Below are 26,074 nucleotides of genomic sequence, written 5' to 3' on the forward strand. Positions count from 1 at the left end.
GCCCGTTTGAAAGGAATAAAACTTAAAAAAAAAGAGACCGTACCCTTTTATGTAATGATGTCTACTTTGAATTTATATTAGTTCACACAAACACTCCATCCATGCTTTTGTCCCGGCCCTCCGGTCCAGTTTAAGAGCCCATTGTGGCCCTCGAGTCAAAAAGTTTGCCCACCCCTGCATCTAACCTGTCTTTAGAAAAAGGATGTAAAGATGGGTAGGGAATTCCCTTCATAAAATGTGACTTTGGACTTCTCTATTTAAGAAACACCTACTCTGCGAATAGGACAGAGTCCTATGATGAGAAGAGCATGCTTAAAAAAAAAAAAAGTTTCCATTGATTTCAGAAAGAGGAAGGGAGAAGGGGAGAGAGATTGGAAACGTCAATGATGAGAATCATTGATCTTGATCGGCTGCCTCCTGCCCGCCCCCTACTGGGGCTCAGCCCAAAACTCATGCCTGTGTCCTGACTGGGAATCGAAGGGTGACCTCTTGGTCCAACCACTGAGCCACACCTGCCGGGCAAGAGCATGATTTCTAGTATCCCATCATGTGCCAGCACATTCTGAACTTGAACTCTTTCTGGACAAGCCAGTTGATTAGTAAAATATTAAACAGCAACTATTATCCTAAAGTACAATGCCTTGATATTTTGCTTCCCTGACAAATCATATTTTATTTGTAACTACCTCATAGAGAAATATATAGGGTAGTGGTGAACAATTTAGCCAATCACAAAGGAAAAAACACATTCGAAGAACTAGTACCAAGACATCGGGAGGTGGGTGACTTCTTGCCCAGGGTACCCCAGCTGTGTTTGTACACATAAGACTTGAAAACAGGAACAAGACGAGGTTGCCACTTTCCTTTCGGTTGGCTCCCGGAAACTGCAAGCCACTTTGAACCCTGCCTTTTTGTTCACTAAATCCTGTATTCCAAACCCTAAATCTTGGACATGTTACCTTCTCAAGCGGCTACTTTCTTGCTTGCTACCTGGGACCAGTGGCCTACTCCCCAATTTCATTAAGCTTTTCAGATTTTTGAAACAGGAATTCAAGATACTAAAACTTTGTTGATGGTGTTTTGGATTGGGGCTTTCCACAAGTGGTGATACTGAAAAAATCATCCGTAGGAAACTAAACAGACCCTAGCTAGATCTCAGCTCCACAGTTCGTAAATGTGGTGAGGTGTGTTAAAGAACAGAAGTTCAACCCCGGTAAATTTGAAGATCTAATTGGCTTTATTAAATGATTCATGAATTGGCAACTCATCTAGTAAATAGAAGGGAGCCCCAAGTAGTTGTACAAAACGGAAGGTTTTTATAGGCAGGAGGGTGGGTCAACGAGGTTAAAAGAATGGGTTGTTTCAGACTAGGTCACCTTCCTTTGCGAGAAGGCAGAGGGATCTTTTCAGGCAGCTTACCTCACCAGAAGAGCAACACCCACCGTAATGTGTCTCCTTGCCCATGGTCAGGGGGTGCTAATAACTTTATCTGGCCCAGTTTCTTATAAGAATCTTGCACTTTGTACTACTCAGCGCAGGTCTCTTATTTACAAGGTGGGATGCTGCACAATTCATGAATCACTAATAAAGCCAATTAGATCTTTAAACTTATTTGGTTGAATTTTGTTTTGTTTTTTAACAGATTCTTTTCCTGCCCTGCCACTTACAAAGGCTCTGTGACCTTGGGAAAGTTTGGCTTCTCAGTTCTTAAGCTACGTGATTTTTTTAAAGTACAGATGGTTGTAAAATCAATCAAATTGCTGATTGATTTAAAATTCCACTCGTGGGAGGGAATGAAACTGCATATTGAGTCTTGGTGAAGCTTACCACAGTGATTCCATTTTGGGTCTATTTTTAACAGGTGCTTCTGGCTTCTGTTAAGCTGGCTGCCTCTTCTGTCTCTCCGCAGAAGACAGTGAATGGAGAATTCTCCCTAAGGTCAGCGTTTCATTAATTGCCTCGCTCTGGCTGCTACAGTATCCCAGGCATCGATCCAATCCTACTATCAAAATTGCCCGGAGATGGCCAGCAGGTCGGACCGCGGTCTTCCAGGGACTGCCCCGAGTCACTGAGTGGAGTGGGACGCGCCTTGAGCAGTTTACTATCTCCGTGGGCGGTGGCCCAAGGCGCGGGACCTATCCGATGACCGGATTGGGCCTTGCCCCTGTCCATCATCCGACGGCTCTGGGCGCCGACTGTTTTGCCGTAAGATTTGGAAGTTGAGCACCGCCTCTGGAAACGAGGGGCGTGAAGATTGGCGAAGGTAAACGTTGTGTGTATTTTTCTCCTCATTGGATGGCTACTGTGTCAGTCATACTCTCCGCTGCTCCCGTTGGTGGAAAGGCTCCGGGCTGGTAGCGTGGACACAGTGCAGCCCCGCCCAAGTTGCGATCCGGGCGCGTGACGTCTCAGATATTTGTTGTTGGGGTTTGGGCCTCATTAGTTATTCATTAAGCCCTTGAAAGGGCTGCAGCGATTGGTGGCTGGGAAGCCTGGTCGATTGTTTCTTAGCTAGAGATAGGTGTCGCCCTCTACGCGGCCGAAAAAGTTTCGCATAAATTATTCCGATGGGGTGTGGGGCGGGGCTACGCATAGATTAGGCAAATGAGCAGGGGAGGGACGCGAGGCCGGGTACGAATGAGCCTAAGTTATTAAAGATGGCGGCGGAGCGGAGTCGCTCCCCGATGGACTCGCCGGTCCCGGCCTCTATGTTCGCCCCCGAGCCCAGCTCCCCGGGGGCGGCCAGGGCCGCGGCGGCTGCCGCCCGGCTCCACGACGGCTTCGACTCGGACTGCAGCGAGGACGGCGAGGCGCTCAATGGCGAGCCGGAGCTGGACCTCACCAACAAGGTAGGCCCGGGCGCCGGCATCGGCGCTAAATGGGACCAGGTGCCCAGGGGGCCCGGCGGTGGGCCGAGCCGTTTCCCGGGCGACAGCGGGGGCGGGAGCGGGGGCGGGAGGAGCCGAGCCCGCCCACCTGCCGGTGGGGACAGCGCCGGGGGTTCCCGAGCGATGGGTGGCCCCGTGCGGCCCCCCACCGCCGTCCTTCTACCAGCGGCTCCGACCCCCTCCCGCCGCCCGGCTCCCGGGGAGATCACAACCCCTCGGCTCCGCCACGTGGAACTCGGGTGCCCGACACTGGCAGCGCCCCGCGCGGTGCCACCTCCTCCGATACCGAGGGGGGCCCGCTGCACTGTCCGTGGCAGCGAGGGTCGGCGGTGGCTTGGGAGCGGGAGTGGAGGCGCGGGAGGATCCGGTCGTCCGAAGCGAAGCGGGAGGCGTCTCTTCCTGGTGTCGGGAAAGGAAACAGAAAGTAGTGGCTCAGTCGGGGAGAAGGAGGTCCGAGCTGTGTCCACTTTGCCAGTCCACCCAAAACAACATTGAAAGAGGGACTTGACCTGTCACCTCGCCGTCCTGGGAGTGGAACACAACCTGTATGAATGCAGTAATGAAGGCCGTTTCAAATCGTGTCCTCTGAGCTCCCGAGAAGGTGGGCAGGAGTTATGGTCTGACCACCTGCTGGGCATTGTGCGCGATGACAATTAAGTATAAGATGTGACTGTGTTTTGCAGGTGCTAAATGGAAAGAATGCTAACTTGGGAGCCAGACAGGGTTGGGTTCTGGCAAAAAAAGAAAAAAGAAAAGAAAGAAGCAGACCCGAGGTGGGATCACTTGCTCCCTTGAGAGTAAAACAAGACTTAATTGCAGTTTCAGCCCCTCCCAGGTGTGGAGTATTGGGCTGTAATTTCCTCGTGGACACTAGACAGGCTACCTGCATAAGAGCCCCTGCCACGCTTCCACACCAACACTGTCAACTGGCCTGAAACAATATTTTCTTTTGCTAATAACTTTCTATATACATATGGTTGTATGCATGAGTGGCTCTGGCCACCAACACAGGCTTCGAGCCAGGATGAACTAACTCTGTCCCTGACTGATAGAAGAGCAACACCCACCATAATGTGTCTCCTTGCCCATGGCCAGGGGGTGCTAATAACTTTATCTGGCCCAGTTTCCTATAAGAATCTTGCACTTTGTACTACTCAGCGCAGGTCTCTTATTTACGAGGTGGGATGCTGCACAATTCATGAATCACTAATAAAGCCAATTAGATCTTTAAACTTATTTGGTTGAATTTTGTTTTTCTTAACAGATTCTTTTCCTGCCCTGCCACTTACAAAGGCTCTGTGACCTTGGGAAAGTTTGGCTTCTCAGTTCTTCAGCTACGTGATTTTTTTAAGTACAGATGGTTGTAAAAATGAGAGATGCCTATAAGACCCCTAGTATGGTGCCTAATACATAACTATTCAGTAAATGAAGTGAACTGAAGAACTGATCATTCCCTGTGCAGTTTAATAGCAGCCGATGGAAGATAGAGCACCAGTACCCCCTCCTACCTGTTGCTGGAAAATTGCAATAGAGATGTTTGTGACCTTACACAGTCTTTGGTGGCAAAATGGCATGAAACTTGGCCCATACTGCAGAAGACTTGTCCCTGCAACCTAAGCAACCAACTTTCAGTGGCTCTTTCTCTCTCTAGAGGCAGCTGAGCACTTGGAAGCCAGTGGTCTTACCTGGTGCCTCTAATGCCATAATGAGGATGGCCACGCTGGGAGAGAGGGAAGGTCTGGGGATATATGTGAGGCAATGTGACATGATGCAACAGACCCAGGCAGCACTCAGGTTAGAAGTACAAGCTCTGATGAGTCAACTGGAGAATTGTAAGAGATGTGCTTGACTCAAGCAGGCCAGCTGGATGTCAATTCATGGTCAAGTTGCTGAAGAAACCTGAAAACAGTGGGAAATTGCAGGGCAGTGTTGCAAAGAGAGTAATACCTTCATTTCCTGACCAACTTATTTAATGTTCCAGAGTAGGGAAGTGGTTCTTCATCTCATAGCTGGGATGTTGAGGAACTTTATGTATATAAATATCGGTGATATCGAAAAGAAAAATGACCATGTAGAGAGAGATAAGGAATGGTTTGAGAGATTGAGTCTTGAGGAAAGGATTAGAAGCTGTTAGTTCTGCACTTGCTACAATTATATGTGGAGATCTAAGGCTCTGAAAGTTTCCAAAGTGAGAAACAGTTAATGGTTAGTTTCATCCAAGAAGGTTTTTTTTGGGTTTTTTTTTTTTTGGAAAGGATTGTGAAGAAAACTGTACTTACCACCTATTGAGCTTTGGACTAGATGCTTACATGTTATCGTATTTGGTCTTTACAGTGGCGTGGCCTGAGGATGCAGGTGGTATTACCTACATTTTGTAGATTGAAGAAAATGAGACTGAGAGAGATTAAGCTCTTTGTCCAAAGTCACACAAGAATTGTTACAGAATGGCTATTGTTAAATGGCCTCCCCAAATAAGCGGTTGATACTTTAATGTTATTGTCACAAATTCGTAAAATGATCGTGCTAATGCCCATCTTAGTGGTAACGGTGTTTTTGTTGATGGATGAAGACGAGTCTTGCAGCATTTTTTACTGCCGATTCCTAAAGAAAAAATCAAGATAGCCAAGGCAAAATGGAACAGAACCCTTTTGTTATTATGGCAACCATTGGTCTAAGGTGGAGGGCATGGCAGTTTAGATATTTGTCCTATGAGCTGCGAGCTGTAGGTAGAAGGCTTTGGCATGTGGGCATGAAGCATTGCTCATCAATTTCTACCCACAGTGTCAGATTCTCAGTCATTGTTGGTCCTTCCCCTCCTGTTAAGCAGCTGGGGGCAGGCTGCTCACACCCTCTTTTCTGTGGGTTGTGTTTCACACTCGTCATTATAAAACTCAACTCAGATAAGGCCTTCGGCTCAGAGGCTATTGAAGGAGTGGCAGAGAGGGCAGGAGGGGCTTTGTAGCTGTTGTAGATTAGGGTGCTGCGGGGTGCAGTCAGGGCCTCGGTCAGGCTGTTGACCTGCTTTGGCTGTGGTGCTCTTGTAGTAAGTGTGGTCTAAGGCTGTTGGTTTCTTTTCTAGCTGGTTCTAGTGAGCCCTACGTCAGAGCAGTATGACAGCCTACTTCGGCAGATGTGGGAGAGGATGGACGAGGGATGCGGAGAGACCATATATGTCATTGGGCAGGGATCAGGTGAGCATAGTTTTCCTTTCACTTTGTTTTTTAAAAAATATTTAGAGCACATTTCCCATCTTTTACCCATTTTTTTTGTTCAGTGTCTGCAGAACTGTTTGGGAGGATATAAAAGTATAATGTGATCATGTTCATTCCCACCTTTTTGGTCATAATATGCTTGACTTGATTCACTTTCCAAGCGGTTTTACAGATGCCTCTTTTCCACCTCCATTTGCATGAAGGGGAATGAAGCACAAAGCCAGGGAACTTGTCCCAGGTGTAGAGCCTTCCCTGGGTAGATCTAGTCTTCCCCTCCACCCCAGTTTACAGATCCCATTGCTATTACTGTCTGCTTAGCAGAGAACTTATGTGGCCCTTCTTGATATCAGTAAGGAGGAGACACCGGAATTCTTCTCTTCAGCAAAGCTGTCTTGCCCCAGACCACACTGACCACTCAGTGTGGGTAGTTGTGCTAACAGAAGCCCTCTCTTCTCCCCGTGAGATCCCATCAGACATGTAGACGAGGTAGCATTCTGGAAGGAACTGGTTATTGTACTGCGGCCTGCTTATTCCGTTGTAATGGGGCTGTTTTGGAGGAAGGCAGCTTCCATAACAGAATCCCACATTATGTCCTGGGTATTTCCCCTCAAGTCATTCCTCCTCTATCCTTTCAACACAAGGCCTACTTACTTTATCTTCATTATGGCATTATGCTGAAATGACAGCTGGGTTTGATAATGATTATGAATTTAGCCTGAACCAGAACTGGTCTGTCATCTTTGCAGGAAGCCTCAGGAGGGCTTGGTGCATCATTAAAGGAACAGTTCTCTTTGTGAATGTAGGCTTTGTAAAGGCAGATAATAATTCCTTTGTTGACTGAGTTTAAGATGGAGAAGATCTCAATATCATTCTTTATTTGGCTAATACCTATTAAGTATCTTCTAAGGGCTTGATACTGTTGCAAAGTAGTTTTGGATACTAAAATCTGGTCTCTGTCCCAGGGAGGAAAGATAGCATATATACAAATAACCTCAGCAGAGAATAGTATTTGGAAATGGTCAGAAGTGACACAAAGAAGAAGGGCTCGATCTCCGGTTACTGCTGTGCCTTCCTTTGAAATGTGTTTCTTATCTATCCTTTCCTTCCCATCTTTGCTGCCAGTGCTTGGTTTTGGTCTTATCACCCTTTGCATGTCAGGAAGGGGAGTTGGTTAGCATTGTCAGGTGCTAGAGAGACTGCAAGGAGAGTTGGGTTCAGAAAAAGCCATTCATTTGGTGACTAGGGGGTCATTGCTAGCTTTTTGAAATCTTTGTGGCAGGTACAGACCAGGCCTGCTGTGATAGGATGAACCATCAGAGACCACTTCCTGCTTGTGGAGCTGAAGAAACCACATCTAGATCAGTTTTGACAAGTGGTGGGACTGTTCTTTGAGACCCAGATCCCTAACACACCTTCCTCTGCCCCCAGTTCTTTAATGTGGACTCTGAGTGAATTTTCCCGTACCCTGGCGGCTGACAACTAATTAACCCGTTCATGGCAAAGCATAAGATGTCAAACATTCATTAACACATTACACACCCAGGCATTATCTTTGCATCTACCAACTGGATGGTATTAGATTCACAGTGACTCCTTCCTGCTGGAATTATTTAGAGGTTGTAACTAGTTAAACAAGCTGAACATCAAACAGAGGACTAAACCAGATGCAAGGCCCCAGGGACCGGCTGCAGCACCTGCTTCCTGTGTGTGCCTGGCGCCTCACCTCTGTTTATCACATCCTTTGCCTGTAAAATGAGGATAATGACATCCTTCCCCACCCGCCCTCTGAGACATTTTGTATGAATAAACTGGCATTAAACATTCTAAGCTGCATAGAGGAATGTGCTCTTTAAGTACACATTCGTACTCTAAGATGGATCTTATAAAAGGGGCAATCTGGCCCAGGAGTTAGTTCAGGGTCTGGAGTCTGGCAGGTCTGACTTTGCCTGCTGGCTCTAAGTTATCTTAAAAAGGGAAGAGTAGTAGTGTCATGGTGAAGGTTAACACTTGGCACATAGTGAGCATTATATAAATGTTAGCTACTATTAATAGTTGCAGTAATAATTCTTTAAGGGTTCCAGGTATAGTTGATTTGCCATGAGATTGCTGTCAAAAAGAATCTTGTTAATTTTTTAAAATATATATTTCATTGATTTTTACAGAGAGGAAGGCAGAGGGATAGAGAGTTAGAAACATCAGTGGGAGAGAAACATCGATCAGCTGCCTCCTGCACAACCCCTACTGGGGATTGAGCACACAACCAAAGTACATGCCCTTGCCCGGAATTGAACCCGGGACCCTTTAGTCCGCAGGCTGACACTCTATGCACAGAAACAAACCGGTGAGGGCAGAATCTTGTTAATTTGTCAGATATTAAGTTACAACTTTCTAAGAGCCACGTACTGTATTAAAAGTTCAGGGAACAAAGGAGGAGGAGTATGAAGTCTTTGTGGAGAGTCAGGAAAAGCTTCAAAGAGGATGTGACCCTTGAGTCGGTTCTGAAGGATGAGCAGGAGTTTTGTGGGCGAATGAAGGCAGTGTGAGTGCGCAGAGGCAGCCACAGGCAAGAGGCAGCGGCCAAGGAGGAGCATGTGGCGGGCCAGTGAAGCAGGAGTGTATTGTGTGAGGCTGGGAGTGCCAGTCAGGAGGGCCCTTGAGTGCCATACCAAAGAGTTCAGGCTTTTATCCTGAAAGTTCGGAGAACCTCGCATCAGGTTGAGCAGGAAGTGCATGTAGAACGGGTAAGTCAGGTGCCAGGACTGAAGTCGCACTGAGGGTCAGGTGTGGGTGAATGTGGCCTTTAGTATCTGGACCGCTGCGGCCTTCCCCTTGGCCTGTCTCCACTAATGCCGCGTGAGGACTGCAGTGCATGCGGAGAAGGGGAATGTGACGGGGCATTTGACCACCCGGAGCTCTGGCTGGACGAGGTGCTATTGGTCATTGCCCCCAGCTGTGGAACAGGACCTGAAAACATTGCTTTTCGTTGGGTCAGAATCAAGAAACAGTGGCTAGAATTTGGGGATCTGGCAAGAATGGCAGGATTAGCAGGCTTTCTCCAAGGAACAATTCAAGTTCTCTGACCAAGAACTTCATGTAGGAAAAGCATCCCCCCTGGGGGATCCTGGGAATGTTTGCGTTCGACTTCTTTCCTGGAGATGCTAATGGATAGTGAGGGAAGACGTGCATCCAAAACACTGTTCCACAAGGCGTAGTGTGTGGAAATGCCGTAAGTGAGCAGGATAGGTAGATGTGCTCGTGGGTTTTGTAGGAGAGGAAATACATAAGCAAAGGCGTGGAGCTGGAGAAGTACAGAGAACATGGGAGGGATGGTGACTGGGTTGCTTGCACTGGGACAGAACTGAGGGGGTGGGGGTGGGGGTGGAATCAGTGGGGAGACCTCTAAGGAATTGAAACTGAACCTGCTGGGCCTGGGAAGCCATTCCCACCCAGGCTTTGACGAGGGCGTGACAACATCAGAGCTTCTTTTTCTAGGAGCACGGACTTGTGTCCACGCAGGATGGGCTGGAGGAGCTGAGATGGACTTGCTAAGACCAGTTAGGGGTCTGTTGTGGTAACTGAGGTAGAATCAGGGCCTGAATCAGACTTGTGGCAGCGGGTTGGCCAAAAGCGCAGAGCCGGGACAAAGCAAGAAGGGCAGGTAGGAAGCTAGAATCAGCGGGACCGGAGTGATGAGTATTCCGCTGGGCTGACTGGGAGGATGGTGCTGTCTTCGGAAATAGGGAAGGCGAGAGGAGGAACTGGTCTGGCATAAGCGGAACCCCGGCCAGGGGAAAAGGCTCTGGGTTGGAATCAGAAGACCTAAGCTCACAGCCCCTTGGCGCTCGGCCAGCTCGCAGTCCTCTCTGGGTTCTGTTTACCTCAGAGGGTTGCAGTGAGGACTAAAGTGACTTATTAATGGTGTTAGTTTTTGTGCTGTTGTTTAAAGGGAGGGGCTTGGGTTGTTGAGTTTAGACATTAGGCTTCTAGGAGTCATCCAGGCAACTGGGAATTCATTCTAGAGTCCTGGGAAGAGGACAGTGCTAGAAAGAAAGGGGCTACTTATTTATTTATTTGTAGGTTTTTAAATGACAGGTGAAGCCATAGTATGAGATAGTCAAGGGGAATGCTCAGAGGGTAGAGAAGAGGGCCCCTGACTGGCTACTGGAAAAGCCTGGCATTTAAGGACAGGAGCAGGAAGAGCCACAGCGTAGACAGAGAAAGGAGCCAGAGAGCAGGAGGGGAATCAGGAGAGTTCATGCGCTCGGCACGCAGGGTGGAGGGAGGCGAGCAGTGGCCAATACTGTTGTGGTCGAGAAAGGGGCATCGGAGGAGGGGTTAGAAAGCCATTGATGACTTGACAGCTAGTTTTTTCTAGCGTTAAAAGATTCAGGGTAGGATGGTGATAGTCAGCAAGTCTCAATTACTCTTTTGAGATGCTCGGTGGTAAAGGAGGAACAGAGGAGATGGTAGACAAGCAGGGGAAGTGAGGATGGGTTTCCTTTTCCTAATTGAGGAATAACTGAGCTTGTCCGTACGGGAAGAAGTAGGAGGAAAAGGAAGAGAGGGTGCGAGAAGGTGCTTCAAGGTGTTTGGGAGGCAGTAGAAGAGATTAGGCCCCTGCTGGCGGGTTAGCCTAGGGCAGGCGCAGGGGTGTCTCAGAGACAGAGGCTGGAGGAGAAGCTGAAGGAGCTATTATGGAAGTTATGACATCGAGTGGAAAGCATTGATGGGAATTGTCATCAATAGACTCTCAATAAATGATTGGTTAATTGGTTCCTCCCTTCCTCATCCTGAGCTCAGACTCATTTTTCCATCTATTTGCTGGACATTTCACTGGAGCTACCTCAGTCAAAATTCTATTTCTGAAATCATCCTTAACTCTCTCCCATTTCCCTTTGTCTCCCGTCCTCATTATTGCTTGCCGGGATTATGAGAACGACTTCCTAACTGGGCTCCCCATTTCTGGTCTCTCACTTGTCGATGTACACTTTTTACCCCTGCCCAAGAGATCCTTCTAACCCGCAGCGATCGGGTCATGTTACTCCCTTGCCTAAACCCCCAAGGCTTCCTATTGCCTGGTGCATCATGTGTTTTGCTGCTAATGTCTGTCTGCTTAACCGCTTCCACCTCTTGTGTGGTCTCCTGCCACTTGCCATCCTGCTCCCCAGCACACTGAGCTGCTCCTGGTCCCTGAATGTGCTGTGATCTGCAATGTTCCATGCTTAGCCTCTCCGCCGAGGACACCTTTCCTCCTTTCTCTGCAGCACCCTGCAAAGCTGCCCTCCGCTTCCCCAGGCAGTGCTAGTTGCTCAAACTTTACATTCTCTTTGTACAGTTCTATAGTATAATATTCAAGCTGTATTGCCATTAATTAATTTCCTGTCTCTCCCACTGGGCTGTGAGCTCGCTGAGGGCACCTGTATTCCCCGGACTCAGCATGAGGCTTGGCATTAAACCCAGGAGAGTCTCCGTGATTACTGTTGAATGAATTAATGAGTGTCTTGCTTAATGGGGAGGCCTGTGGCACTATTATTTATTAACTCTGCATGTGCCCAAGGTTTTTAAAAGTGTCAAATAGAGAGAGCCATGTTCTCTGGTGCCTAGGGTGGGGCCTTGGTTAGGGCTAGACTGTCTGGCTTGTTGGAACACTGATGCCTGGGCTCTTGTCACCAGATGGGACTGAGTACGGGCTGAGTGAAGCGGACATGGAGGCCTCCTACGCCACAGTGAAAAGCATGGCCGAGCAGATAGAGGCCGACGTCATCCTCCTGCGGGAACGGCAGGAAGCGGGGGGCCGCGTGCGTGATTACCTGGTCCGGAAACGAGTGGGAGACAATGACTTCCTGGAGGTCAGGTGAGGAGGCCTCAGGAGTCCCTGCAGCACGAGCCGTGATTGAGCCTCTGACACCTAGCGTGGCAGCTTCACCCCTTCCCTTCTGAGTCATGGAAAGAGTGTCCAGAGACACCATAGCACCTTTCTCTCTTCCTGCACCTCCCCATCCCTAACTGTTTCCACTTGGGAAGAGTGGGAGCGAGGCCAGCCATTCGTTCTGTGGGCTGCATTGTCTTCCTTATCGGCCTGTGAGTCCAGAAACCCGGGTGATGGAGGAGGCATTCTGTGCCTGTCTTGGCTCTGGGGCCCCCCTCCAGCAGCCTTGGGGAAGCGAGTGGGAGTTCAGGGAGAAAGCCACTGTGGTGGGAGCCCCGCTCCTCCTGCATAACCCTTCCTGCGCCCTGGAGAATACCTCCAGGCACGTTCCCACGGTGCTACCCAGGAGTAGGAGGGGCAGTGAGCTGGAGAGGCTCAGGAGCAAGCCTGTCCTTACAGACTCCGTTGGTGGGTTTCCCTTCACTCACCCACTGACTCTCACGTGGATGTGTGGCTTCATGTACTCGCAGGGTAGCGGTAGTGGGCAACGTGGATGCTGGCAAAAGCACGCTTCTGGGGGTCCTGACACACGGGGAGCTGGACAATGGCCGAGGCTTTGCCCGCCAGAAACTCTTCCGCCACAAACATGAGATCGAATCTGGTCGCACCAGCAGTGTGGGCAACGACATTCTGGGCTTTGACAGCGAAGGCAATGTGGTGAACAAGCCAGACAGCCACGGCGGCAGCCTGGAGTGGACGAAGATTTGTGAGAAATCCACGAAAGTGATCACCTTCATTGACTTGGCTGGCCACGAGAAATACCTGAAGACCACGGTCTTTGGCATGACAGGCCACCTGCCTGACTTCTGCATGCTCATGGTAAGTGCGGCGCCTGGGCAGGCTGCAGCGGGACGTGGAGGGTGTGGTGGTGTGCACGGGTTTGAAATGGTTCTGAGGCTGAAGCCTGTTGGTTTGGGGCTTTGACACTGGGTAAGGATGACAATTTTGCCAGGGTCCCCTGAGCTCTACAGTCATCTCAAGGGTGTAACTTGATTTCCTAGGTGAGGCTCGGAAGTGATGCCCTAAGGAAAAGCCAGCGTATTTGCAGACCTCTCATTTTTTGGAGAGACACAGAGGAGGGTTTCTCCTGGGGGTTACTGCCTTTAGAAATGTTTTCTTCCGGGGTTGGGCTACTTTGAGGAGGTGGCACCAGGGGGAACCCTCAGAGAGGGGGGCCGGGGGGAAGGAATGGAGGAGAGCACAGACAGCAGTCAAGAGGCGCCTGAGAGGGGGCCTCTTCCGGAGCCTGGAATGAGTGTCCATGTTGAGAGGATGCTGCGTGCCTGGGACCGTGCCGGGCCTGGGGGCAGCAGCGAACAGGGCCGGCCTGGGCTCCGGAGAGCGGTCAGCCTGGTAGGAATGGATTTCTGAGCAGCTCATTTATGTAGAGGAGCTGAAAAGGAAGGGAGCAGAGGCCTGTGTTGGATCATGTTGCTAAGCTTGTATTTGGGTCCCTTTGATCTTCCTCCCTGGACAGAGGGGGGTCTGTGAGGCCCACAACCTGGGTGGCAGCTTCACAGCTTTCTCAGACAGAACCAGCAAGCACGTTTTCCTTCCGCCAGTCCTCGAGGCCCTTCCCCATGCCCCAGTCCCTCCAGCTGCTTGCATTAATAAGTGTCGTAAACGCAGCATCTGTTCAGAGCAAGCTCCATCAGGTTGTCCACAAACACAGGTTCTCCGGCGAAGTCCCCCCAGACGAGACTAAAGGGAGGCGGCGCATCTGGATGAACACTGTGGGCTCTGCCCAGGGTTCTTGGGCTCAGTGTGGTTTCATTTCCTGTATCTTTGGTCATTGCAAGGGGCCATGACCAGCCTGGACTGGGCTAAGGAAACATTCTCTCTAAGAAGGGGTTTCAGTGGATGGTCCTTAGGGCATATGGGGGTGGTATTGAGAAAGGTATAGCCCTGGCCGGTTTGACTCAGTGGGTAGAATGTCAGCCTGCGGACTGAAGGGTCCTGGGTTCGATTCCGGTCAGGGGCACATGCCCAGGTTTCAGGCTTGATCCCCAGTGCAGGGTGTGCAGGAGGCAGCTGTTCAATGATCCTCTCTTATCATTGATGTTTCCATCTCTCCCTCTCTCTCTTCCTCTCTGAAATCAATAAAAATATATTAAATAAAAAAAGAAAGGTATAGCCGAAACCGGTTTGGCTCAGTGGATAGAGCGTCGGCCTGAGGACTGAAGGGTCCCAGGTTCGATTCCGGTCGAGGGCATGTACCTGGGTTGCGGGCATATCCCCAGTGGGAGATGTGCAGGAGGCAGCTGATCGATGTTTCTCTCTCATCGATGTTTCTAACTCTCTGTCTCTCTCCCTTCCTCTCTGTAAAAAATCAATAAAATATATTTAAAAAAAAAAAAAAAAGAAAGGTATAGACATCTGTCAGTTTAAAATGAACACTTTTCTAACTAAGCTACAGTGAGAAAGGCCAGTTTTTGGAAACATCTTCACTCATATGAAACGTTAAATATTATCTGACTTTTGGGCCAGATACAAATATTAAAATTTTCTGTAGAAAATAATTAAATATTTGATTATTATTCTATGGCAATCTATTTCCAGGAGGGTGGGGGATCTTCAAAGCAATAGAGCTCTCTCTTTTCCAGGTTGGGAAGAACTAAAGCAAGTCTGGGTTGGATAGGAAAGGTTGGAGGGAATGGGGAAAATTAGGAGGGAAGATGGGGCGGCGTCTTGTTGTAGCTGAAAGCACAGGTATAGGGCATCTGTGTCATTGGTAGTTGGCTCATCTGTGAACTATGATGATCAAATCTCATGACAATTTTGTTTTAGTCACAAATTTATGTGATACCAAAATAAAAAGGTACCGAAAGGCTTAGAGTGAAACGTCTCCCCTCCTCACTCTGTGCAGTTTCCACCCAGAGGGAAGTAGTATTTCCAGTTTCTCATGTATCCAGAGATAGTTGTAATCATACCAGCAAAAGTGTGTATATTCTCCTCCTCCAATTTCAAACATTCAGAAAAGTTGAAAGAATAGTCTAATGAATACTGTAAACTTGCCACTCAGGTTCAACAATTGACATTTTGCTATACTTATTTGTACATGGATGGATGTGTGGGTTTTTTTTGCCTGAAGCATTTGAAAGTAGATTATAGACATTTCAACTCTTCACCCCCAAGTACTTCAGCGCACAGCTCCTAAAAGTAAGAACTGCCTCCTACTGTTCCTGCAACCAAGAAGGTGAAGGAGGGCTCCCTAAATCATCCAGTATCTAGTCCAGAAGTATTTATATTTCTCAGATGTTCCCCAAATGTCATACATCTGCTTTTTTCAACAGTAACCCAGTCACCATTTTTTTAATGGTAGTGTGCTATATACACCTTGCTTTTTTCCCCTTAAAAACATATCTTAGAGATTATCCCACATCAGTAAATAAGTTTCCTCTTTTTTGGCACATGTGCCCTAATTCATTTAACCAGCCTCTGTGGTGATATTTAAAAACCTTTATTATTATGGGAAGGAATAGTAACAGTAATAATAGCAGCTGTTGCTTGAGCACCTACTCATGCTAGTTGCGTGCTGGACCCCTGACATGTTATGACATTTAAACTTCAAGTGACCCTCTAAAATGGGTATTACCCCCCCCCCCAATTTATACATGGGGACACTGAGAGCCAGGGTTGTTAAACTGAATTCACTTTGATGACCCTAGACCAGTGATGGCGAACCTATGACACGTGTCAGCGGTGACACGCGAACTCATTTTTTTGGTTGATTTTTCTTTGTTAAATGGCATTTAAATATATAAAATAAATATCAAAAATATAAATCTTTGTTTTACTGTGGTTGCAAATATCAAAAAATTTCTATATGTGACACGGCACCAGAGTTAAGTTAGGGTTTTTCAAAAGGCTGACACGCCGAGCTCAAAAGGTTCGCCATCACTACCCTAGACAGTTGTTTTCCGAGACTGTCTGGGCTTGTCTTTTTTTTTAAAAAATAAAGCTTTATTGTTGAAAGTATTACATATGTCCACTCCCTCCCCCCCCCTCCATGTTGATCTCCTCCAGCCTGCCCCTGCCCCCATGCCAGGCCTTCGACACCTTATTATCTGTGTCCATGGGTTATGCGTATATGCGTATAAGGTCTTTGGTTGATTATCTCCCTCCCACCCACCCTCCATCACCTTCACGCCGAGATTCCGCCCTCTGTGGACTTGTCTTCTGTTGTTTCCAAGCCTCCTGGGATTTTGCTAGCCCACAGCGCTGAATTGGGTTAAAGCAGCCTGTGCCCAGCCCAGCTTTCATCTGTAGCCGTTTAGTTCCTGGCCTGAGACTTGTGCCCCTGTGTCCAGTTCTGATGGCGGCCTCAGAGATGGGAGCGCTCTCCCGTCAGCAGTCGTTAAGTCTCTGTGCCACCAGCAGCCACCTCTGTCTCCCTTGCCCTGATAGTTCTTTCTGTGTTGGGGCAGGTGGGCAGCAATGCTGGCATCGTGGGGATGACCAAGGAGCACCTGGGCTTGGCATTGGCACTCAATGTGCCTGTTTTTGTGGTGGTCACCAAGATTGATATGTGTCCTGCTAACATCTTGCAAGGTAAGTGAAGCCCCAGCTAGCAGCAGTCTCTCTGTCTGGGGCTGCCACGCCCTGGGCTCCCTGGTGGTCTGCTGCCAGGCTTCAGCCCAGAGCCTTCAGCGTCCTTATCTGGTGCTCAGACCTCGCCTTTGTTTCCCATCAGCCCAGAACCTTCTGCCTTCTCCCTGTTCAGCTCTTGGTCTGAGCGTAGCCTAGAATTACCCCCTGCACTTTGTTCTTTCTGGTTCCAAATGCAAGATTCTTGAGGCCTCTAGTCTCGTACCTCTTTTCAGATGGCCTCAGACAGAGGGGGTTGGGTTTTACCATGTGAGCTGGATGAATGTGGCAACATTGGGGCAGGGGGTCTGGTAATGTTTTTTGTTTGTTTTTTTAAATATGTTTTCATTGATTTATTTTACAAAGAGAGGAAGGGAGAGGGATAGAGAGATAGAAACATCAATGAGAGAGAAACATCAAAGATTGGCTGTTAACTGCACGCTCCCTACTGGGGATTGAGCCTGCAGCCTGGGCATGTGCCTTGACCAGGAATCAAACTGGTAACCTTTTGGTTCAGGGGTTGACGCTCAACCACTGAGCCACACCGGCCAGGCTGATAATGTTTTAGCACCAAAGGCTTCAAAACAAGAGCGGGACTAGGCCTTCATGTATTTCTCCCTCGTAGCTACAGATGGTAGGAGAGAAGTGGAGAGATGTCCTTTGGGGGGGCCTCATGAGGACCTCTGCAGGCATCTGAATGTGCTAGAGATCCTTTTGTCAGATGCTTTTTTCCCCCAGGAAGCAGAGCATTCTGAGAACATTGTCCCTGTGGACGCACCCCCACCTCCCCCCCACTTGCCTTCTCCCATCACTTACAGGATGCGGGTCTTCTAGAGATTAAAGAAATCCAATGGTTTCAGACTCGTAACCTCAGCAGACAGGCCCCATCCGTGCTCTGTTTCTACTCTAGCAAACATGCATCCACCCAAAGTTTTGATCCTCTTTTTTGCTTCTCCAGGCATTGTGGCATTTAACATTCTCTGTCTCCTGCTTGCAACAGTGATGAGTGGACCTGTCTTGCCCTAAAAGCCTGGCCAAAGAGAAGCCTGTGTCTCCTAATTCTGTTCATTTCACCCTTTAAGAAACCCTGAAGCTGTTACAGCGCCTGCTGAAGTCGCCAGGCTGCCGGAAGATCCCTGTGCTTGTGCAGAGCAAGGATGATGTGATCGTTACCGCCTCCAACTTCAGTTCCGAGAGGTAACAGGCTAGGGAGCACTCACTTCTGGGCGGGCACAGACGGGGTGAAGTGGACTCGTGCTCTCAGCACAAGGTCTCCCAGGCTGGCAGGTGCCTCAGATTCTGAGGAGCTGCCCAGCCGTGGGCAAACTACGGCCGGCGGGCCGGATCCGGCCCGTTTGAAATGAATAAAACTAAAAAAAAAAAAAAAAAAGACCGTACCCTTTTATGTAATGATGTTTACTTTGAATTTACATTAGTTCACACAAACACTCCATCCATGCTTTTGTTCCGGCCCTCCGGTCCAGTTTAAGAACCCATTGTGGCCCTCGAGTCAAAAAGTTTGCCCACCCCTGAGCTAGCCTCACTGAGGTTAGAATCCCAGCGAGACCTCAATGTCCTTGCCTGTGAAATGGGAATGATGTTCCCTCCTCCATGGGGCTCTCGTAGGGTTGGAAACTGTGCCTGGTCCCTGCGTAATAGAAAGCTGCCATTTTTATAACTTATTCTATATTTTTATACTGTTGTATCTCAGAAGCTCTCAAATCACAAATCATTTTAGGCCTTTACTCATTAACATATCCTGCGATTCTATAAATATACTTGGATGTCGGTTGTGTGCCAGGCTCTTCATCTCAGCATTGAGGTTTCAGAGTTGACTCAGGCACTAGCCTTGTCTTCAGGGTGGTCAGCTCCTTTGTCAGAGATACTCTTTGAACTTTGTTATAACTCTGTTCCTTCTCCCAGAGTCTTGGGGCTGCTTAGAGCCACCTGTCTTCTGGCTTGGCCTGTAGTACAGGACCCTGGCTGGCATTTGGCCTGTTCTGCCCTGACAGTGTCTTCAGTACCACCATTTGACCAGCAGAGGGGGTACATTTCAGCTGCCCCCATTTATCTTATTTAAAATTATTTTCTTATTATGTGTGTGTGTGTGTGTGTGTGTGTGTGTGTGTGTGTGTTTAGAGAGAGATAGGAAGGGAGAGGGAGAGAGAGACATTGATGTGAGAGTGAAACATCAGCTGCCTCGTGCACATCCTCTACCCGCGATCAAGCCTGCGACCTGGGTATGTGCCCTGACCGGAAATCGAACCAACAGCCTTTGGTGCACAGGATGACGCCCAAGCAACTGAGCCACACCAGCCAGGGCAGCTGCCCCCATTTTAATTCACTGAGTTTTTCTGGTGCCTGTCTGTGCAGGTACTATTCTAGGAGCCGTGGGGATATATCATTCCTGATCTCCAGGAGTTTGATTAACCCTGGGTGGAGATACAGAGGCCTTTGAGATAGATGACGGCAAGTCAGGCAGTTACATGTAACGGAGGCACAAAAAGCTCAGGAGCTGAGAGGAGTGAATGTCCGTCTGGGAAGGGTCTCCTGGAAGCAGCAGCAGGGAGGCGTGCCCTGAAGGATGAGAGGATTTGGTAGTTGGATCAGAGGGAAGCAGTTCAGGCAGGAGGATCAGAGTGGACAAATACAGGGGAGCATAAAGAACCAGGCTTTTAGAAGAAAGTAAGTCCTCTGGTCTGGCTGGAATATAGGGATTTGAGAGAAATACCTGCAGGATGCTGGGAGGAGGGACGCAGGCTGTTTTCTCCATAATGGGAAGGGATTGAGGGCTTGAAGCAAGCCTGCGTGTGCTGTAGGAAGAAGCGTTCCGAGCGCCTGAAATGGGGCAGCGGTGGAGGGACAGAGAGAAGGGGGGCGATTTTAGAGACAAAGCTGAGTAAGAGGAGAAGGCCTTAGAGCCGGGCCAGAGGGGAAGAGCCCTGGGAGGCGGGCGAGGGGCAGTGGGGCCCTCCCAGGAGCCCCCCTGCTGCTCCCATCCTGTCGGCCAGGCTGGCCTCCTGAGCTCCTGTCTTTCTTTTTATTCACCCTCCACGTAGGATGTGCCCGATATTCCAGATCTCCAACGTCACAGGCGAGAACCTAGATCTGCTGAAGATGTTCCTCAACCTCCTGTCCCCCCGCACCAGCTACCGGGAGGAGGAGCCGGCGGAGTTCCAGATTGACGACACTTACTCTGTGCCGGTGCGTGGCCTCCGAGGAGCAGGGCGGGAGGCTGGGCGGGCACTTCCCACAGCGGGTTGGGCTGAGTGTGTGGTGGAAAGGGGCTGAGTGGGGAGAGACTTACGGGGCCAGGGTCTTCTCTGCAGGGTGTGGGGACGGTGGTGTCAGGGACAACACTCAGGGGCCTGATCAAGCTGAATGACACGCTGCTGCTGGGCCCGGATCCTCTGGGGAACTTCCTGTCCATCGCCGTGAAGTCCATCCACCGCAAGCGCATGCCTGTCAAGGAGGTGCGGGGCGGCCAGACAGCCTCCTTTGCGCTGAAGAAGGTGAGCGTCGATAATACCCTAACTCCCCTAAGAGTCCGCGTTTTACTGGGCTCGGGCCGTCTCCATCCTCACGGCTGCTCTGCAAGCCAGGGCTTACTGACCTCACCCGCAGAGGAGGAAACGGAGCTGAGCCCGCCTGAGTGACATGCCCAGGAGTGCACAGGTGGCACGTGCTAGAGCTGGGACTTGAGCCAGGCCTGCCTGCCTCCTGCCACCCTCCAATCCTGAGCAGGGTGTGCTGAGCTCAGTGGTGAGGTCAGACAGGCATCTCCCTGCTGTGCTGAGGGCCACTGGGGTCCATGCCAACTCCTCTTCCCATTCCACCTCCTTCCCCAGGAAGGGGTGAGTGGCAGCTCTAGGATCACCTACCTTCTCCGCCAAGCAAGTTAGCCAGCAAGATGAGGCTGTCTCTATCCCCGCAACAGTCATGTCATACTCGCCCTGTTCCTCCCACCATTGCTTCCTGCCTTTACCCTCATCACCCACTTAGCTCTTACCCATCCTTGACGGCCCAGCTGAAATGCCGCTCCTGCATGGCCCTGAGTAGCAGTGTTTCGCTTCCCCAGAGTGCTAAGACCTGCCTGGAAGGCCTGTGGTCCGGTGCAGTGAGGGCAAGGCTGAGTGGGGCGGTCCTCATTCCCAGAAGGTCGGCTAGTCCTTGGGAACCAGGGGCTGCAGCCCCAAGGCACATTGTGCCTGAGTCTGGGGTTCCTCTTTCTTTCAGATTAAGCGCTCATCCATCCGGAAGGGCATGGTGATGGTTTCCCCGCGTTTGAATCCCCAAGCATCCTGGGAATTTGAGGCCGAGATCCTTGTCCTCCACCACCCCACCACGATTAGCCCACGCTACCAGGCCATGGGTAGGTGTCTAACGGGGCTGCCAGCCCAGGAGCCCCCCACTCTAGCTCTCTACAAAGTGCTCCAGTGACCCGAACCCACAAGTTTCAGCTCCATCCAAGAGGTCTCCTTCCTGCTTAGTGATGCTCCCTTTTCCGCCCACGAGCTGTAGCGTTTATCAATCCTGCAAACAAACCGAGTCCTGGCTGTGTGCCTACTCAGTGTCTGCTGAATGACACGCTGAGACCAGGTGTTGCCAGGTGCTGCGGACAAAGGCCAGGTAGGCAAGGGCCCTGCCCTCGGGAAGCCAGCAGGTTAGAGAGACACATGCAAACATAGTGCCCTGAATTCAGGAATAAGGACCATGGTCCCAGGGACAGGTGAGGTCTAACGGGAGGAAAAGGTAGGTGAGTTCGAGGCACGATCAGATCTCAGTGCAGCCTCCGTTCACTCGGCTCCCCTAGGCCTCCCCAGGCTTAGCCTGCACAGCTCAAGCATATTTGATGCTTTCACTCTGCCTCCCCTGCCCTGAGGCTAATGGTGGCGCGAGGCGTCTGACCTGGCTCCCTTGGCAGTGCACTGTGGGAGCATCAGGCAGACGGCCACCATTCTGAGCATGGACAAGGACTGTCTACGCACTGGGGACAAGGCCACGGTGCACTTCCGCTTTATCAAGACCCCCGAGTACCTGCACATAGACCAGCGGCTGGTGTTCCGGGAAGGCCGCACCAAGGCCGTGGGCACCATCACCAAGGTATGGCCGGGCAGATCTCCCCCCCCCAGCAGACACCAGGGTCACTGGCCCGCAAGCACAGCAGGTGCTTCTGGAGAGGCCTTGCGGGACCTCCTGACCGGCTGGGCCAAGGCCAGTCCCTGCCTCGGGAGAGCTGGACCAGGGCATTCCTCCTGGGTGATAGCCACACGTCCGATGTTTCCAGCTGCCGGGATAGTCACTGCTGGGGCCTGAAGTTAAAACCTGCCCCAGACTCTGGTTCCGAGGGCCGCAGGGTCCTCAGGCTGGAGATGCAGTTGATGCTCTGAGGAGTCTTAGCCCGTCTGGGAGCCTGGAGTTCAGCTCACCAGGCTCTGGCAGGCAGGGCCCCGTCTGGGAGCTGGGCTGAGTGGGAGGGGCCGAGGATCCCTGGCTGCGGGAAGAACAGCCAGAGCAGGGACAGGATGGAGCTCTGGATGGGGAGAGGACACCTGGGCGCCCCCAGGACCAGCCAGGCTGGGAGTGAGCAGTCCCTGAGGGCGGGGGAGCCGGCTGCTGAGCTGATGGCACTGCCTGCTGCTCCAGCCTCATCCTCACCCCTTGGCTCCTGCAGCTCCTCCAAACCACCAACAACTCCCCAATGAACTCCAAGCCTCAGCAGATTAAAATGCAGTCAACGAAAAAAGGCCCCCTGACCAAACGAGAAGATGGGGGCCCCCCTGGAGGGCCGGCCGTAGGGGTGCCTCCCCCTGGAGACGAAGCGGGCTCTCTGGGGGCTGCACAGTCAGCTGCATCCAGCAGTCTCCAGCCAACGGTGAGCATGCCTCGCAGCCGTCCTGGACCCCTGACCACCTCGGGCGGGTGCAGGCAGGGCGATGGGGTGTGGCTGTCACAGAGTCAGTGGGGGTGACGTGTGAGAGCCCCGGCACAGGTGCTTTCTGAGCATGCGCAGTTGCCTCTGAAGGCGCTGTTTTTCAAACTTGGAGGTGCGGCCTACATAAAAGCAGTTTAATTGGTCCTGATGAGCATTTGAGAGTTTCCCACATTTCAGTCTCCCGTTGCCAGTAAGAATAAATAGTGTTTGTGTCTGGGGGTGAGTGTGCCAAGGTCCAAAAGGTTTGAAAATCTGCCGTAGAGGCTCTCCTGTGCCCCCTCCCCCAACGTGACCCCTCCTGAGGGGCCGGTGGCCTTGGCCCTGTGTCACTGTGGCTGTCACTCAGCACCCCTGCCAGCTCTGTCCCAGGTTCCTCTCAGAACCTTTCTCCAGCCGACCCGCCTCTGGAGAAGGAAGCTTTTGCTGCACCTGTTCTTTCTGTTCTCCCCATCGCTTTCCTCTGGCTCCGTCATTCCCTTTCCCTTCCCACCATCAGTGGTGGCAAAGCTTGGTTCCTACTTCCTTTGTGCTCCTCCGAGCTCATACCCTGGCCACGTGACCCACCTGCCCCGCAGGCCGGCAGAGCAGGCCCTTGCTCCATCTGACCAGCAGAGCCGTGCTCAGGCGAGGCTGGGACCACACTGCCTGCCCTTCATCTGCTGCCTCTGCTCCTCTGCTGCCCAACCCTGCTCCCCTCCCCTGCTCCCCGTGGCCCGCTGCTTCTCAAGCTCTTCCTTTCTCTTTCAGCTCAAGCCCAGCAGTGGGGGCCGGCGACGAGGGGGCCAGCGTCACAAGGTGAAGAACCAGGGGGCCTGCCTGACTCCTGCCAGTGGCTGCTGAGTTTCTCCTTCCCACCCAAGGGATCGTGCTCTGGCCACGCTCCATCCGATGGGCCAGAGCAGCCACCACCCTCCCCAGGCCACGGCCGGAGCCTCATCATTCCCCAGCCCTGGTTCCCGGGGCTCTAATTTATAGCCGAGGACGACGGCAGACTTCCGGAGCACTACCATCTCCCGCCCTCTTGCCCGCCTTCTTCCTCACTCAGTCTTTGTACATCTGGGCCCTTAGTTTTTATTCTTTTTATTTTCTCTCTCTCGCCTGCGTGCGTGCGTGTGCGTGTGTGTGCGTGTGTGGGTGTGTGCGTGGCCACTCAGGGCCCTGGCAGTCTTCTCTTCCTTTCCTCCTCCATGGCTGGCCCCGGCCTCCAGGAGCTGTCCGTCCACGTGTGTGTCTGTGAGAACCTTTAGGGGCTGTCGGGAGCTGAAGGGCCTCCCTCCCAGTGCTGCTCTGTGCCCGGAGCCCTCTCTGGAGCCGACCTCGGGGCGGGGGCTGCAGGTATAAGTGCGGCTGCTCCGTCTCAGGAGCCTCTTCCTGGGACTCGGGGCTTCTGGCAGGGTCAACCGTGCTGGCTCCCTCTCTTCCCTCCCTCTCTTCCCTCCCTCTTTCTCCTTAAACCCCCGAACAGGAATGCCAGAAGCTCTTACATTGTAACCTGTAGATGGTGGAGGGGAGAGGCGATTGGGTGTCGGGCCCTCCCTGCCCTTCCCTCCAGCCTGTGCCACTGACCCAAAGACAGCTGGTGGCTTTCCTTCCCGGCACAAGCCTGTTTGCCTGCTGCTCAAGGCAGCTCCTCTGCCACCTGCTGAGCCTCCCAGGCTGCCTCCTGCCTGGACCTTGAACCTTACTGGTCTTGGGGCACTGATGACTTACTTAGAGGGTGTCGCCTGCTCAGGGTCCTGCTCACTAGCGCCTCCTTTTGGCGGGGTGCGGGTGTTCCTCTGAGCCAGGCTGGGAGGGGAACCCCTCCTCCCACCACAGCTCCGCCACATCACCCCAGCGTGGCTGCTGCAGGGGCACAACGGAATGGCCTGAGCCCCAGGTTTGGAAGCCCCGGTTGGGATAGGGGGAGGCAGGTGCAGGCCACGCGGAGCAGGAAGCCCGGAAGAACTGCCTGGGGCGGGGGCCGGGCCCAGAAGGCAGCGTGGGCCCTGAACCAGCCTGGCTGAGCTGGGACTGGAGCCCTCAGTTGAGGGTGCACTAACAGGCAGAGATGTGTCCTGGCCGGGACAGACACCCAGCTGGCTGGGTCCTTCCTCAGCCTTGCCTCCCTCTTGTCCCCAACCCCTCTCCTGTCCTGCTCCCAGACTGCTGGTCCTTCACTCCCTTCTCCCCGCTGTTTCTAGTTACCACTGGCCCATGGCCACGGACTGACCAGACCAGCACACAACATGAAAGCTTGTCCACGTTGACAGGTGGAGGAGCTGCCACTGAGAACACTGGTGCCCTGCCTGCCCCAGCCCCAGTCTTAGAGAGCAGGGCAGGGAGGGGGAGCCCAGATTCTGGGAGGCAGGCGTGGCCTCACCACCCACGCTCTCCCACCAGCTCTGACACAGGACAAGTTGCCAGCCTTCTCTGGACTTCAGTTGCCTCCTCCCCAGCAAGAGGTGAATGCCTCCGGGGGGTCAGAATTTATTGAGGATGTATGTGAGGCCCCATGTGCCCAGCACGCTGCGTGTACCCACGCTGGTCCCCAAGGCCATAGCAGAGGCCCCGAGCTGGGCGACAGGCTTGAGAGAGGTGGCATGGACATGTCTGGTGTGGCTGGGGCTGTGCCAGGTGTCTCCCTCACTTCATAGTCTGAGGGAGGTGGCATTGGCGCCATTGTTCTAGGTGGGGACACAAGCTCAGAGGCGCAGTGCCACCAGCAGGCGGGGTCTTCCCACCCTGGCCCTTGGCCCAGCCATTCCCGCTCAGCTGTGTCCTTTGGCCCCTCCTGTTCCTTTGTCTCCTGGCGGTTTCCCTCTTGCTTTTTGGCTCATTCTGCTTGCAGGGCTGCTGCCCACGGAATCCTTGGTAATCAGAGGGCTCCAGTGTTGAGCGCCCTGCTCTGTCCCCTTGCGGGTGCTGTGGAACTGGTATTTCCCTGGGCGTGGCCATGGTAGGCCTTCGAGCAGGCGGTGCCTGGTTTTGTTGGAACTCTTCGGCCCCTGTGAGCATAACCACTGGATGTTAGGAAGCCGTGGCCGCCCCCTGGCCTCTGGCCTCAGATGCTCGGGAGGCTGGTTTGGATCCGTGTGGCCGCCGGGCCACACCTGTTGCAGGGCAGACCGAGTGCAGCGTTTCACTGTCCTCCACGGGGACGACCCGAGTTCCCTGTGGGTCTCAGCCTCCCAACTCTCCGTTTGGAACAGAACACCAGCCCTTTTGTAGTTGATGAAGAATAAAGTTGTTAATCTGATCATCTCAGTGGCAAACCCTGACCCTTCTGTGTGTGTGGTAGGGGTGGTGGCATCTTAACTCCGTCACACCGCTGTTCTGCGGACTGGCCCCGGCTCAGCACAGGGCAGCAGGACTGTGACATGGGCGGGGAGTGCACGTTGGCTTGGGGCCAAGGGATGTACCACAGGGAAGATGGTGTGAGTTGTGCCGTGAGGGGCCAGTAGGATTTGAACGTGTGCAGACAGGCAGAGGGTATGTACCTGGTCCGAGGGTGAGAGCAGAGGCCCCAAGCCCTGTGACTGTG

The 26,074-nt window shown here is 51.9% G+C and overlaps 1 protein-coding gene across 1 annotated transcript; it reads left to right on the top strand.

The window, feature by feature from the left end:
- Nucleotides 1-2,540: 2,540 nt before the first annotated feature.
- On the top strand, nt 2,541-25,802 carry GTPBP1 (GTP binding protein 1). Its single transcript, XM_081085161.1, has 12 exons — nt 2,541-2,849; nt 5,968-6,079; nt 11,774-11,954; nt 12,500-12,848; nt 16,457-16,580; nt 17,699-17,813; nt 19,676-19,820; nt 19,946-20,128; nt 20,853-20,988; nt 21,541-21,719; nt 22,291-22,491; nt 23,299-25,802. Exons 1-12 carry the CDS (start codon nt 2,658-2,660, stop codon nt 23,389-23,391), a joined length of 2,010 nt encoding a protein of 669 aa, XP_080941287.1. The 5' UTR covers nt 2,541-2,657; the 3' UTR covers nt 23,392-25,802.
- The last annotated feature ends 272 nt before the right edge of the window (nt 25,803-26,074 follow it).

This window comes from Myotis nattereri, assembly GCF_964212035.1.
Source record: "Myotis nattereri genome assembly, chromosome: 2".
In the NCBI taxonomy this organism is placed as follows: Eukaryota; Metazoa; Chordata; class Mammalia; order Chiroptera; family Vespertilionidae; genus Myotis; species Myotis nattereri.

Bases quoted from the DNA above. Each gene is read 5' to 3' on its own strand.
- GTPBP1 (XM_081085161.1), top strand. From the start codon at position 2,658: ATGGCGGCGGAGCGGAGTCGCTCCCCGATGGACTCGCCGGTCCCGGCC. The intron at 11,955-12,499 runs GTGAGGAGGCCT...ATGTACTCGCAG, and splicing joins AATGACTTCCTGGAGGTCAG to GGTAGCGGTAGTGGGCAACG. The intron at 20,129-20,852 runs GTGAGCGTCGAT...TCTTTCTTTCAG, and splicing joins CCTCCTTTGCGCTGAAGAAG to ATTAAGCGCTCATCCATCCG.